Source organism: Manis javanica, chromosome 5 (assembly GCF_040802235.1).
Source record: "Manis javanica isolate MJ-LG chromosome 5, MJ_LKY, whole genome shotgun sequence".
Taxonomy (NCBI): Eukaryota; Metazoa; Chordata; class Mammalia; order Pholidota; family Manidae; genus Manis; species Manis javanica.
Window position 1 is genome coordinate 29,079,529 of NC_133160.1, and position 13,361 is coordinate 29,092,889.

The 13,361-nt window shown below is 43.2% G+C and overlaps 1 protein-coding gene across 3 annotated transcripts in view; it reads right to left on the reverse strand.

The window, feature by feature from the left end:
* The window catches only part of DNAAF9 (dynein axonemal assembly factor 9), a 156,225-nt gene extending 153,193 nt beyond the window's left edge, over positions 1-3,032 (reverse strand). For 2 of the 3 annotated variants that reach the window (XM_073236851.1, XM_073236850.1), the window contains exon 1: positions 2,825-3,032. In XM_073236851.1, coding sequence (XP_073092952.1) covers positions 2,825-2,907 — 83 coding nt within the window. In that variant the 5' untranslated portion in view covers positions 2,908-3,032. The remainder of the gene's footprint in view (positions 1-2,824) is intronic. The other variant, XM_073236852.1, reaches the window with a different exon arrangement.
* Between the last annotated feature and the right edge of the window lie 10,329 nt (positions 3,033-13,361).

The following is a 13,361-nucleotide window of genomic DNA, read 5'->3' on the forward strand; positions in this document are numbered from 1 at the left end:
GACTAATGGATTTAGCCATCATCTAGAGCCCCATGAGTCATAGCACCATGAGTTATCATAACCCGGTGTAAGTATGGGGAGAGGAAATTCCGGGGCAATACACCTCTAAAAACCGAAATCAGTCAAAGGGAGTAATAAAGTTTAAAACTCGTTTATTGCTTACAAACTGCAGTCCAGAGCTGGCTCTCTCCTCTGCTCCTGAAGAAGCAAGCCAGCAAGCCAGCCAGCCCCTCCCTTTAAGTTCTCAGGTTCAGACACACCCCCGGTTGCCCAGGTAAATTACCTACTGACATGAAGATGAACTTCTCTCCACCCCTGAGGATATGCAAATGCACTAAAGCCAGGCTAGATAACTCTGGAAATGTTATTGTTTCACCCACACCCCGGGAAATAAAAAGAGAAAATTACACACCAGAAGCTTTTACCCTGAAAGGATACACATCATTCCTACACACATTTTACTGACCAAAAGCAACTCACAAGGTTATTCCCAACTTTAAAAATGGCAGGCAAATATGACTGTACCACATGACCAGAAAGAAGAAACCAAAAATCCTTGATGGACAGCACTGATGACTACCACCACATCCTTCAAAATAAGCTTCCAGTTCAAAGCAACAGTATTTTAACTCCTGATCTCTATTTCCTATCTGTGAAAATGAACTCCACTATGGGAAGAGAATCACACACTTGCAAAGTACTATCTATGGGTCTTCAGGAATGTAACTTCACCAGTTAGGCCTGCCTCTTTCATCACTCAGGAGTCAGACTGCAGCATAGAAGCCAAATATGGGTGACTGGAAGTGCTGAGCCAAAACTTGCTAGAAAAGTTCAATGTCAAAAGTCTGGGAAAGGCGTGAATGGGCAAGAAAAGCAAGTTCAGATATGTAGAGATGAGAAAAGGAGGGGAACCTGCACTAAATTTCTTTAACGGAAGATAAAGAGCAGCCAGGCCTTGGGGTCCCTGCACTGCACTACTCCTTGTCTGAAAACTATCAAATTTGACTCAAATCACTTGACAGAAGAGTCAGAATTTATGATTAGTAAAGTTAGCCAACATTCATCTTTTTAACGTAGAAACACTACTTAAAACAGAAAACAATTGCACACTGTCACGCTACTAGAAACAAGGAAGGCAGCAGTAATTTTAGACATGGATTTTACTGGCAAGTTCATTTTTTTCCCTAAAAATCTCAAAGACCCAAGTTTCCAAAGCTCAAGATGATCTGGGATGAACCCCAAGTCTACAAAGAGCTTGGATTTAATGGATGGCTGCTCGAAGTTCTAGAATATTTTGTGCAGTTTCTATTCTATACAAAGTTCAAATACTTTCTGGGAAACTGGTGGCTTGAAACGTTAGGACAGCCTGGAGATGGTTACCATAAGCAGCTAAACACTTGGAACTGTAAAGCCTACAAGGAATTCATTGAAGGGCAAAGCAGGAGTTCAAACAATAGCACCTGCCAGTTTAAAAGCAAATTAGGACTTCCAAATGCAACCAAGGATATCTAGCCTCACCTCCTCCCATCCTTTATTTATCCAACAAACATGCATTAGTTGCTGGGGCGGGGGAAGGAATGCCAAGGAGTTGAGAGAGGAACAGAATTCTAAGATCTAGTTCTTCAAGAATTTGGTCTAGTTAAAAAAAAAAACAAAAAACAAAAAAATACATTAGCAAGCAAAAAGCTAAAACACAATGTCCTAAGTGCCATTAACAAAGATATAGGAAAAGCCGTTTTAACATACAAGTTGACAGCCTCCTTTCAAGGGAACAATACCATACTTGCTTTGCCAAGTGGCTAGAATAAAGAAACAGCAAACAAAAACCCCCTCTTCTGGTATAATAACAGTTTAGCAGTACCAGGGCCCATTTTTCTCTCTCTCAACGGTCTCTGCTGCAACCCCTCCAACACTGCAACCTCCACACTCCGGTGGCGGCCCGATAACAATCACAAACAATGCCCAGACTATCAAGGTCAGCCCCAAAGGCACAGGGAACAGAAACCAGATACGGATCTTCCCAAGTCGAAAAGGGGCGGTGACCCTCCCCAATATCAGTTTCCCATACCGAGGCACCCGGGGGGGGGGGCTCTGTCTCTAGGCTCAGGGGGTTGGGGTGCGCCGCTTTCGAGGGCATGGGGTGGGCCTCTTTTCCCTATCCATCCTGTAAGTTTTCTCTCCCGCGTCCCTAATGACCTCCACTGCCCCCCAGTGAGCTCCCCATTGCGGAGTAAAGGAGCGACGCGAAGCTGGGGCGGGAGGAGGTGGGGAAACGCGCAAGAGAGAGATGCTGTCAGTGTGTGTAATGTAGGGGGCGGGAGGAGGGGTACTCTTTAGGGAAGCCGCTGTCAAGGGGAAAGGCTCTAGAGACCTACTGTAGTGGGGCATTATAGGTAAGCCGTTTCTAGGGACATTCATTTGAGGGTTCTTTACAGGGGGCTATTGTGTGTGGGGGTCTCTATAGATAGCCATTTCTGGGATAAGCATAATGAGGAAGAGGCAAGTGAGTTATCCATAGAAAAGCCACGGTGGAAGTTCTTTATAGCGGAATCTTTCCAGGGGGAAACGTATCATGGGGGTGAGGATGTCACAGTAGGGGGTCTTCACGGGGAAGCCGTTGTGGGGCTGTCTATAAAGGAGCCATTGAGAGAGCCTCTACACAGAGCACTGTTCCTGGGGAAACGTGCCTCAGGGAGCCGTTTAGGGAAAAACCATCCGCAAGGAAGCCATGTCGGACCACGCCCTGGGGCGAAAGGCGTCGCGGGACCCCAACAACCCGTAACCCCGGGCCCAGCCGCCCCTCTACGGCTTCGGCCCCGCGTACCTGACGGAGGGCGACCCACGGCCCGGGCCGCCAGGGAACCGCGCGCGGGGCAGCCCCAGCCGGTGCGGGGGGTACACATCCATGGCGGCGGGCGGAGGAGGAGGACAGCGCCGCTGCTAGGGTCGCTCAGGCCCGCCGGCCAGCTGCAGGCCCGCTGCGGCCAGGCGGGGCGGCTGGGCGGCTGGGCGTGCCGGGTGGGCGGGGGGCGCGGCGCGCGGGGGCACGTTGGGGCGGGGGCGGAGTCGGAGCGGCGCAAGGAGCTCGGAAGGGGGCGTCGGGAGGGGCTGGGTTGGGGGGCGGGCGCACGGCCGTAGGGTGGGGCCCTCCTTAAGCCGCTAGGCGGTCGGGCAGCACGTTTGGAGCTCGGGTCCGCAGGGGGCGGGCTACCACGCCGCCGCTCTGCCCCGTCCTCAGGCTCCGCATCGTGGAGTGGGGCTCTCTGCGGCGCCCCGAGCCACGCACAAGGACGCGGCCAGGGGCGGGAGCTAGCTCGCCCCGCCCCTCTCAGCCGCCTTGCGCTCCCAGCAAATCCTTCTTTTGCAGCTCGGTCCCGGAGCATCGCCGCGACCGGAGCATCTTCTTGATCCCAGGCTCGCTTAGCCTGTCTCGGTGCTATTTCCTCACTCCCTGCTAGTCAACAGCGCATCCTCCCTTCAAACATCCAGTGGATTCCTAGCCAACCTCAGCTTAGTGAGAGCGTGCAGCCGGGCACAGAGCATGGGCGTTAGGAGTTTATAGGGTCCCAGAGGATCCAGGATTTTTACCATGCAGATCTCTGCTTGACCTGTTTCGGACTGCAGGGCCCTGTACAAGAAACCTAATCCCACCGAGCCTCAGTCTTTTCATGTGTAAAACGCGGTAAATACCTTATTGATAGCTTGCCAGGCGTCCTATATATACAGAACATATTTAATGATTTTTGTCCTGCATCCTATATTGACTTTGCTAGGATATCTTAAATATCTTGTATTCATCTTTCGGTAATCAATTACAAAAATATTAGAGCTAATTTTCCACCAAGATAATTGGCACTTAGATCACTTAAATGGTAACACTACCTGAAAATCCTACCAACTCAAATAAAAGACCTGGACAATCCCTATGGTATCTCCAGCAGGTTTAGCTGAGGGAAGACCAAAAGAAGTGACTTGAAAGTGAAAGTGCTTATTTCCCATATTCAAGACAAGAAACGTGATTTTTGGCTCAAGTTACAAGTCATGAACAAGCACCCATCATTTGGAGATAACTTCTCATCAGTCCACAGGCTCTGAAAATCAGTCATTCAGCAACAGCCTCACTCCAGGGGCTTTGATTCAGAAAATGAGCCAGTCAACAAAAGCTTCACTCCAGTATCTATGTTTCTGAAAGTTAGTAAATTAATGACTGCCCCAAGCTTCTTAAAGTCAGCCAGTTATTGACGGTTCCAGGCTTCAAGACAACCTATCAGAAAGTGCCTCACTACCAGGACCAGGTTTCTGAAAGGTAGGCAATCCTCTGCTGTCTCACAACAGTGACCAGCTAACAAAGCTGGAGTCTGTCAATCGCTGGATGATCTGAATTTTGAAATACTGACAATCCCTGAATGGTAGACTTCCCAAAACACTATGTAAGATCAGTTCTGGCTTTGTTCGGGGACACTGTGCATTACAGCTATCCTTTGTAGGCAGATGAGAAATTCATCATTTTTTTTGCATCAGATATTGAGTTCAGTTTTTTTCACCACAAGTTCAAATTTCACCACCCTTTCAGGATTCAACTCCTACTTACTATTGGTTGTGAGTTTGGACTTGTGACAAATGAAATGCAGCCATGAGATTTATCAAATACAACTTTTTCAATTCTTGCAATGGTTTCTGTGGGGTAAATGAAAGTTTTCACCCAGATTTTCCCATCTGGCTTTGATAGTGGTGTGCAAATGAGGACATGTTCCCATATCAATGGGCCATGGCAGAGCCGCTGCAGAGCAAGGGGTGAAAGAAAACTGGCCATTCTCTCCTCCCCTCTTTCTCGTACATAATTGGTCTGGTACCTGCCAGTCACCAGGGACCCACCTATGGAGTTCCTCCTGGAAGGGGCAGCAGGGGAAGAGAGCGTGTGCTGTGGCAGCAGGTATGGGGGTTTGGGGGCTTGCTGTGGAACCAAGTGGGAGGGGGCAGAAAACGCCAGGCAAGAGACTGAGCTGTGAGCAATAAAACTCTTTCCCCCAACCTGCCATTTCCCTTGTCTTCCTTCCATCATCAGATTCATTAGGAACTTGCCCCAGGTGGGGAACCTCCTTTCTCCTGGAGCCACATTTTAATGAGAGTCAGCAGGGTCCAGTGAACCTGAAAACTGTCCTCATGGGTGTGATGTTTCAGGGGGCTGCCCCTATAGATGGTGGGGAAATTCCCTTGGACCCCTCTGTGAATAGTGGGGAGACACCCAGGGACACTCCCATGGGTGGCAGGGATCACCTAGGGAACCCCCATGGATGGTGGGGATTCACCCAAAGATCCCCCAGTGGGGATTTGGTCCAGGGAGATTTTCCTCCTAAAGGAGTGGTCCCTTTCCCAGAACTGGGGAAGGGTGGGGCACCAGAGGCAGTAGAGTTGGTCCTCCACAAAATAGGGAACTCCTTAGGGCAACTGAGTGCACATGTGGTGGTGGAAACTGTGGGTTGGGTGTTTCTTGCAGCAATGGAAAGAATTACCCAGGAGAGAGATGTGCTTTGGCAGGAAGTGGCAGAACAGGAACACAAGTTGTGAGATGCTATAAAGGAGGAAAGAAAGCTATTAAAAAAACTGAGACCATATGGATAGAGGATGGGGAAGGAAAGAGCAGTCCATGGGCAGAGTTGCGGGCAGTATGGCTCATGATCACCCAGGAGCCCTCCCCAATAGTCTGCACAGACAACTGGGCGATCTATCAGGGCTTGACCCTGTGTATATCGACATGTTACCATGCCAACTGGATGGTTGGTCACCAGCTCCTTTGGGGGCAAGAGTTGTGGCAAGACCTGTGAGCCTCTCTGGTCAGACTAAAACAGTTACAGTATAGCATGTGACCAGCCATTTGCCTTTGGCATCCTCAGGGAATGATGAAGCAGACACATTCACCCAGGTACATTGGCTAGAAGGAAAGCCTGCCTCTGATGTGGCCCAATGGTTATACCATTTGTTGCACAGGGGCAAAAGACAATGTAGGCTGTAGTCCATCAGTGGGGCGAAAGACAACGTAGGGCTGTAGTCCATTGCATTTGACCTTTGAAGAAGTCAGCAGAGCCCAGCAGGAATGCTTTGTGTGCTCTAAGAGGGATTTACACAGAGTCCTGCAGCAACATGGGACAATAGTTAAGGGGCCGATACCCCTTGTCAGGTGGCAGATAGACTATATTGGGCCTCGGCTCATGTCAGAAGGGTATTGGTATGCCATGACAGCTACTGGACTGTTGGTTACTTTTCCTGCACATCGTGCAGATCAACAAATGACCAAAAGGCGTCTAAAGCATCTCTTTGCAGCCTATGGCCAGCCACAGGTGATTGAGAGTGATTAAGGCACCCACTTTACTGGACATGTGTTACAAGAATGGATACAACAATCAGGGATAAGGTGGAAGTTTCATGTACCATATAACCCTACCATGGCAGGCAAGATAGAGAGGTACAATGGTTTGTTAAAATCTAACCTGAAGTCAGACACCAATAGTCTACGGGGCTGGTCAGTCCACTTACAGAAGTGCTACAGTGTATGAATGAGAAGCCCCAGAAGGAGGTATTGAGCCCCATGGACATGCTAACACACATTGATGCCTCTCCTGTACAATTGTACAAGCACAAGGAGAAATTATTGAAGCCAGGATTTGGCCAGCAGAACAACTTGCTGCCAGCAACTGCACTAAACCTTGTAGGTTCTGTTGAATGGATGTGGCTCTGAACATTTTGACACATGGACCAGTGATGGCTGACCCTTCTGGAGCTTTAGGGACAAGGCCTGGAAGCTGGCCTCCTGTGTGTTCTCAGAGTAACAGCAGAGTGGCCCCCAAAGATCATGATAGTATACCCAAAACAGTCAGAAGATAAGAGCATCTTACAGGGGAGTTTTGTTTTGTCATTATGGCCAGTGCATGTAACTCCCATAGCTCTACATATCGACCCATCCATAACTCCCACAGGGAGAGGGGTGAAGGTATGGTATGCTAGACCAGGACGGGACCCCATTCCTTCTACTGTCCTATCACAGGACACTCTTACATGCATCCTACCTGATGGACAAGATTTACCTATGTTGGTGTCATTAAAACATTTATCTTATAACCCTTAAAGTTATTCTATTCTAGTTTCATCTTTGTGGATTGGGCGCACCCCTAGCCGCAGCTGCCACTTGCTGAGTATGCCCAGAGTCCCCTGCCAGTTCAGCTGCTGGCCTCTTATGGAAAGTGTGAACGATGGACTTAATCTGAGTAGGACTTTGGACTCAGCTGTATCCTTAGGTTTGAGGATTGTCATGATTTAACTGCTGTCTGTATCATAATTTCTGTTGTTATTATATGTTATTAATATGGTTACAGTGTTCTAGCTTTCTTGCATAAGGGCCATTGCAGAAGATTGGGGGATATGTAGATTGTAAGGTGAGAATTCTGCACAGGTGGGTTGTGGGGTAAATGGAAATTTTCACTCAGAATTTCCTGCCTGGTTTTGATGGTGTGTGGATGAGGGACTGTTTCCATATCAATGGGCCACAGCAGAGCTGCCATGGTGGCCAGTGGTGGAAAGAAAACAGCCATTCTCCCCTCCCCTCTGTTCCTGGTATGTAATTAGTCTGGTGCCTTCCAGTCATCAGGGACCCAACCATGGAGTTCCTCCTGGAAGGGGCAGGTAAGGGAAGAGAGTGTGCACTGCAGCAGCAGGGACAGGAGGACTGGGTGCTTGCTAGAGGAGTCAAACGGGAGGGGGCAGAAAACTCCAAGTGAGAGACTGAGCTGTAAGCAATAAAGCCCTTCCCCCAACCTACCCTTTCCCTTGCCTTCCTTAGGTTTTATCAGATTCATAATGAACTTGCCCCAGGCATGGGACCCCCTTCCTCCTGGAGTCACAGTTGCTATTATCTTTTTTCTTTTCCTTTTTTTACAATTCCAGAAGTATGTTTGCAAAGTTGTGCAATCACTACCACAACCAAGTTAGAATGTTTTCATCACCCCAACAAGAAATCCTATACTTTTTAGCATATACACTACCATTTCTCCTCAACCATTCCAGGCTTAGGCAACCAATGATCTTTCTCTATGGATTTACCTATTCTGAACATTGTATATAAATTGAGTCATACAATATGTGGTCCTCTGTAACTGACTTATTTCATTTAACATGTTTGTAAGGCTCATTCATGTAACATGTACCAAAACTTAATTGTTTATTATTGAAAAATATTCCACTCCATGGCTATATCACATCTTTCTTATCCCTTTATCAGTTGGTGGACATTTGAGTTGTTTCCACTTTTTACTATATTTTTTAGATAAGCTGCTATGAATATTTGTGTACAAGTTTTTGTATGGACATATGGACTTGGGTATATAAACTAGGAGTGGAATTAATGGGTCATATGGGAGGTTCCTCAAAAGATAACTCTGTAACATTTTGAGGAATTTCCAAACTGATTTCCAGAGCAGATGACCATTTACGTTCCTACCAGAAGTGTATGGGACTGTACAGCAAAGAACACTTTGCTGAACAAAAAGGCATCAGCAGAACAAAAAGGAATCCTATGGTATGGGAGAATATATTAGTAAATGACATATCCAACAAGGGGTTAACATCCAAAATATATAAAGAACTCACAGGCCTCAACACCCAAAAAGCAAATAACCCTATTAAAAAATGGATGGAGGATATGAACAGACACTTCTCCAAAGAAGAAATACAGATGGCCAACAGGCACATGAAAAGATGCTCCACATTGCTAATTATCAGGGAAATGCAAATTAAAACCACAATGAGATATCACCTCACACCAGTAAGGATGGCCAGCATCGAAAAGACTAAAAACAACAAATGCTGGCAAGGATGCGGAGAAAGGAGAACTCTCCTACACTGCTGGTGGGAATGTAAGCTAGTTCAACCATTGTAGAAAACAATATGGAGGTTCCTCAAAAAACTAAAAATAGAAATACCATTTGACCCCGGAATCCCACTCCTTGGAATATACCCAAAGAATACAACTTCTCAGAGTCAAAAAGACATATGCACCCCTATGTTCATTGCAGCACTGTTTATAGTCAAGACATGGAAACAATCCAACTGTCTATCAGTAGATGAATGGATAAAGATGTGGTACATATACACAATGGAATATTTTTCAGCCATAAGAAGAAAATAAATCCTACCATTTGCAACAACATAGATGGAGTTAGAGGGTATTATGCTGACTGATATAAGCCAGGCTGAGAAAGACAAGTACCAAATGATTTCACTCATCTGGGGAACATAAGAACAAAGCAAAAACTGAAGGAACAAAACAGCAGCAGACTCACAGAACTTAAGAATGGACTAACAGTCTCCAAAGGGAAAGGGCCTTGGGTAGGGGGTGGGAGGGAGGGAGAAGGGGAATAAGAGGCATTATGATTAGCAGACATAATATTGCGAGGAGGGGGCACGGGGAAGGCAGTATAGCACAGAGAAGACAAGTAGTGACTCTATAACATCTTACTATGCTGATGGACAGTGACTGTAATGGGATACATGGTGGGGACTTGATAATGGGGGGAATCTAGTAACCACAATGTTGCTCATGTAATTGTATATTAATGATACCAAAAAAAAAAAGAAGTGTATGGGAGTTCTAAGTTCTCCACATCTTCAGCAATACTTATTATCCATCATTTTTATTATAGCCATCCTAGTGGGTATGAAGTGATATCTCACTGTGCTTTGGGTTTGCATTTCCCTGATAGCTAACGATGTAAACATCTTTTCAAGTACTAACTAGTCATTTTTATATCTTTTTAGAGAATGTCTGCTCAGATCTTTTGCTCACTTTTTAATTATTTATTTATTTATTTATTTATTTATTTTGTATTTTGGTATCATTAATCTACAATTACGTGAGTAACATTATGTTTACTAGACTCGTCCCATCATTAAGTCCTCACCACATACCCCATTACAGTCACTGTCCGTCAGCATAGTAAGATGCTATAGAATCACTACTTGTCTTCTCTGTGTGGTACAACCTCCCCGTCCCCCCCCCGCCTACATTATGTCTACTAACATTAATGTCCCCCTCTTTTTCCCCCCTTATCCCTCCCTTCCCACCCATCCTCCCCAGTCCCTTTCCCATTGGTAACTGTTAGTCCATTCTTGGGTTCTCTGAGTATGCTGCTGTTTGGTCCTTTCAGTTTTTTTCTTTGTTCTTATACTCCACAGATGAGTGAAATAATTTGATACTTGTCTTTTTCTGCCTGGCTTATTTCAGTCAACATAATACCCTCTAGCTCTATCTTTTGCTCACTTTTTATTGGATTGTCTTTTTATTATTAAGTTGTAACAGTTCTTTATATATTAAGTCATATATTCTAGCCCCTTATCAGATATATATGACTTGCAAAAATTTTCTCCCATTCTGTAGATTTTCATTTCACATTCCTGATAGTGTCCTTTGAAACATAAAATTTTAAATTTGGATGATACACAATTTATTTCTTCTTTTGTTGCTTGTACTTTTGGTGTCATATCTAAGTATTGCCTAATCTAGGTCAAAAGGATTTACACCCACATTTTCTTCTAGGAGTTTCATAGTTTTGACTCTTACATTTAGGTATTTTATCCATTTTTTGTTAATTTTTGTATTTAGTATGAGGTAGGGGTCCAATTTCATTCTTTTGCATATGGCTATCCAGCTGTCTCAGCACCATTTGTTGAACAGACTGTTCATTACCCATTAATTGTCTTTGCACTCTTGTTGAAGATCAGTTGTGTTACCACTTTTTTGGTCTATATTTGAACCCAAAAATGCAAGCATGAATTTCATGATGAACTTTCTGAAAAGTGGACATTTGTTAAGTGAGGAAAAATTCCTTTTGAAGCTGTGCAGTATGCGAGTGTTCACTCAATATTAAAAATAGTAGAAAGTCAAATATAAACTAGCATATACTATCAGCTAAACATAATGTGTGATTTCAACTTGTATCAGAGAAACTGATAAAATAGCAATTTTTGATTATTTGAGAAAATTAGATGAAGAGGGAAAAGAAAAAAGACAAATTTAGATGAAGAAGATAATTACAGCAGAAGTTGTAATGGCTTCCCACATTGTATATTGTTATCAGTCTTTCAGCTCAAATGACTTTTTGAATGTATGCTACAGGAAGTATTTTCTAATTCCAAAACTTCAAGCAAAATTTCAAATTCCAGGCAAAATCTCCTGCAAAAATTAAAATGTAATAACTCTATTTACTGTTGCAGTGATTATCAAAACTCTAAATGCCTCATCTTTTTACAGCATCATCATGGATGCAAGTAATGACAATGCAGAAAATTTTTCCTCTTGCTTGTGCAATACTCTTCTCATGAAAAGGCTTATTTGTAACGCTATTTTGAGTAAAATCTCTTTCAGATGAGACTTCGGAAATGAGCAAATTTTTGCAGAGATTCTCCTATTGAGTTAGGGGTTGATGAGGAAATGTGTACTGCTTTTGATGGAGATAATATAAGTGCAAATATTGGTATATGTTTGCATAAAGGGGCAAATATTGTTTATTCAAAGTTGAAGTAAAGCATTAATGATTCTGTGGAAGCTATTGGCTATCCTCCTCAAATTCTGTATAATGCTGCTCAAGCATTTCCTGATGACCATCTTACTGATTTTGATGTAGTTGTCATAAAATTGTTCTCTTGTGCCAGCATTTGTATTGTCCAAACTGAAAGATTAAGGGATTTTTGTGATTTTGTTGGCATTCAGTAGTCATCATTCCTCTTCCATTCAAAAACCTGTTAGCTCTTTTTAACAAGTGGAGTTGAGAGAATGCTTAGTTTATTTTAGGCACTGAAATCACACTTTAATTCTAAAGAAAAGGCCTCAAAATTCTATTGATCTTAAAACTTACCCATTATTTATTTCTTGACCATAGTTTACAATATCTCTTTAACAACAGGATTATGCAAATTCAAAGAAAACAGTATTATTGAAGTCCTCCATTGCTTAAGGGAACTGTTGAATGTACTAAAGGAATGATTGATGAAAAATTTATCCCTTTAAGTATCAAGGCTATTCTTAAAACGGACAACATTACTTATGAGTAGGAAAATAAATTCCAACTTGAAGTGGATAATTATTACAGCACTTTTCATGACTACCTTTTGAAATAGATTTCATCTCATGAAGACTTATTCTTTTACATGAATATTACTAAATACTCTTCCAGCATAACAAGTGGAATTATCATGTGTAGTATTGAAGAATAAAGGAATAAAAATCTATGACAATGCTCTTTTATTGTCAGTGGACAATATTTTAAAAAGTTGGTGACCAAGAGATGCAACATAATACTGAAGAATGGAGAAACAAGGCATGTCATGAAAGATGATATTTGCTTCAACATACCAAATTTTGAAGAGCAAATGTCAGGGTTGTTAACTTTATCCTACTACATGTTCAGTATACTGACTCTTAGTGCTAATGTTGACCATGCTTTATCATTCAAGAATTTTCAGTAGACAAAAGAACTAAATGTTAGATGTGTCCACTGTAGAAGCTATGATACAAAGAAATGAAATAGAATATATCTGCAAGGAACTTTATATGTAAATTTCACAAAAATGAACTATTAAGGAGAACCAAATATTCAGAAAAATATAATTAAAGGAAGAAGTATTATTGAGATATTTATCATTTATTTCCTATTATAACTCCAGGGGGAAAAAATCCTGGGGCAAAATACCTTTGAAACTGAAATCAGTCAAAGGGAGAAATAAAGTGGGAGAACTCCATTTATTTCTTACAAGCAGTCTCTCACTTCTGCTCTCCTGTGTCTCTCATGACCTGGATGCAGAGGAAGAGGCCCCATCCAACCTCTCTGGTCCAGATAAGCCCTGCTCACCCTCGTGATACCTATTGGTATGGAGATGGACTGCTTCTCTCCATCCCTTGGAAGCACCTATTGACATGGAGATGCACTAAGGCCAGGCAAGAGATTCTGGAAATATTGCAATTTTCCCCACACCTATAAATAACAAATATTTTTAAATATACAGTTGACCCTTGAACAACATGGAGTTTAGAGGCACCGACCTCCCTGCCATGTAGTTGAAAATCCACATACAATTTTTAACTTCCCCAAAACTTAACCATGGATAGCTTACTGTTAACCAGAAGCCTTACTAATAACATAAATAGTTGATTAACACATATTTTACATGTATATTATATATTATATTCTTATAATAAAGTAAGCTAGAGAAAAAAATTTTTCAAGTTCTTGCAAATTTTCAAATATTTTCCAGTATAGTAATTGATAAAAATCTGTGTGCAAGTTTTAATCCATGTTGTTCAAGACTCAACTGCA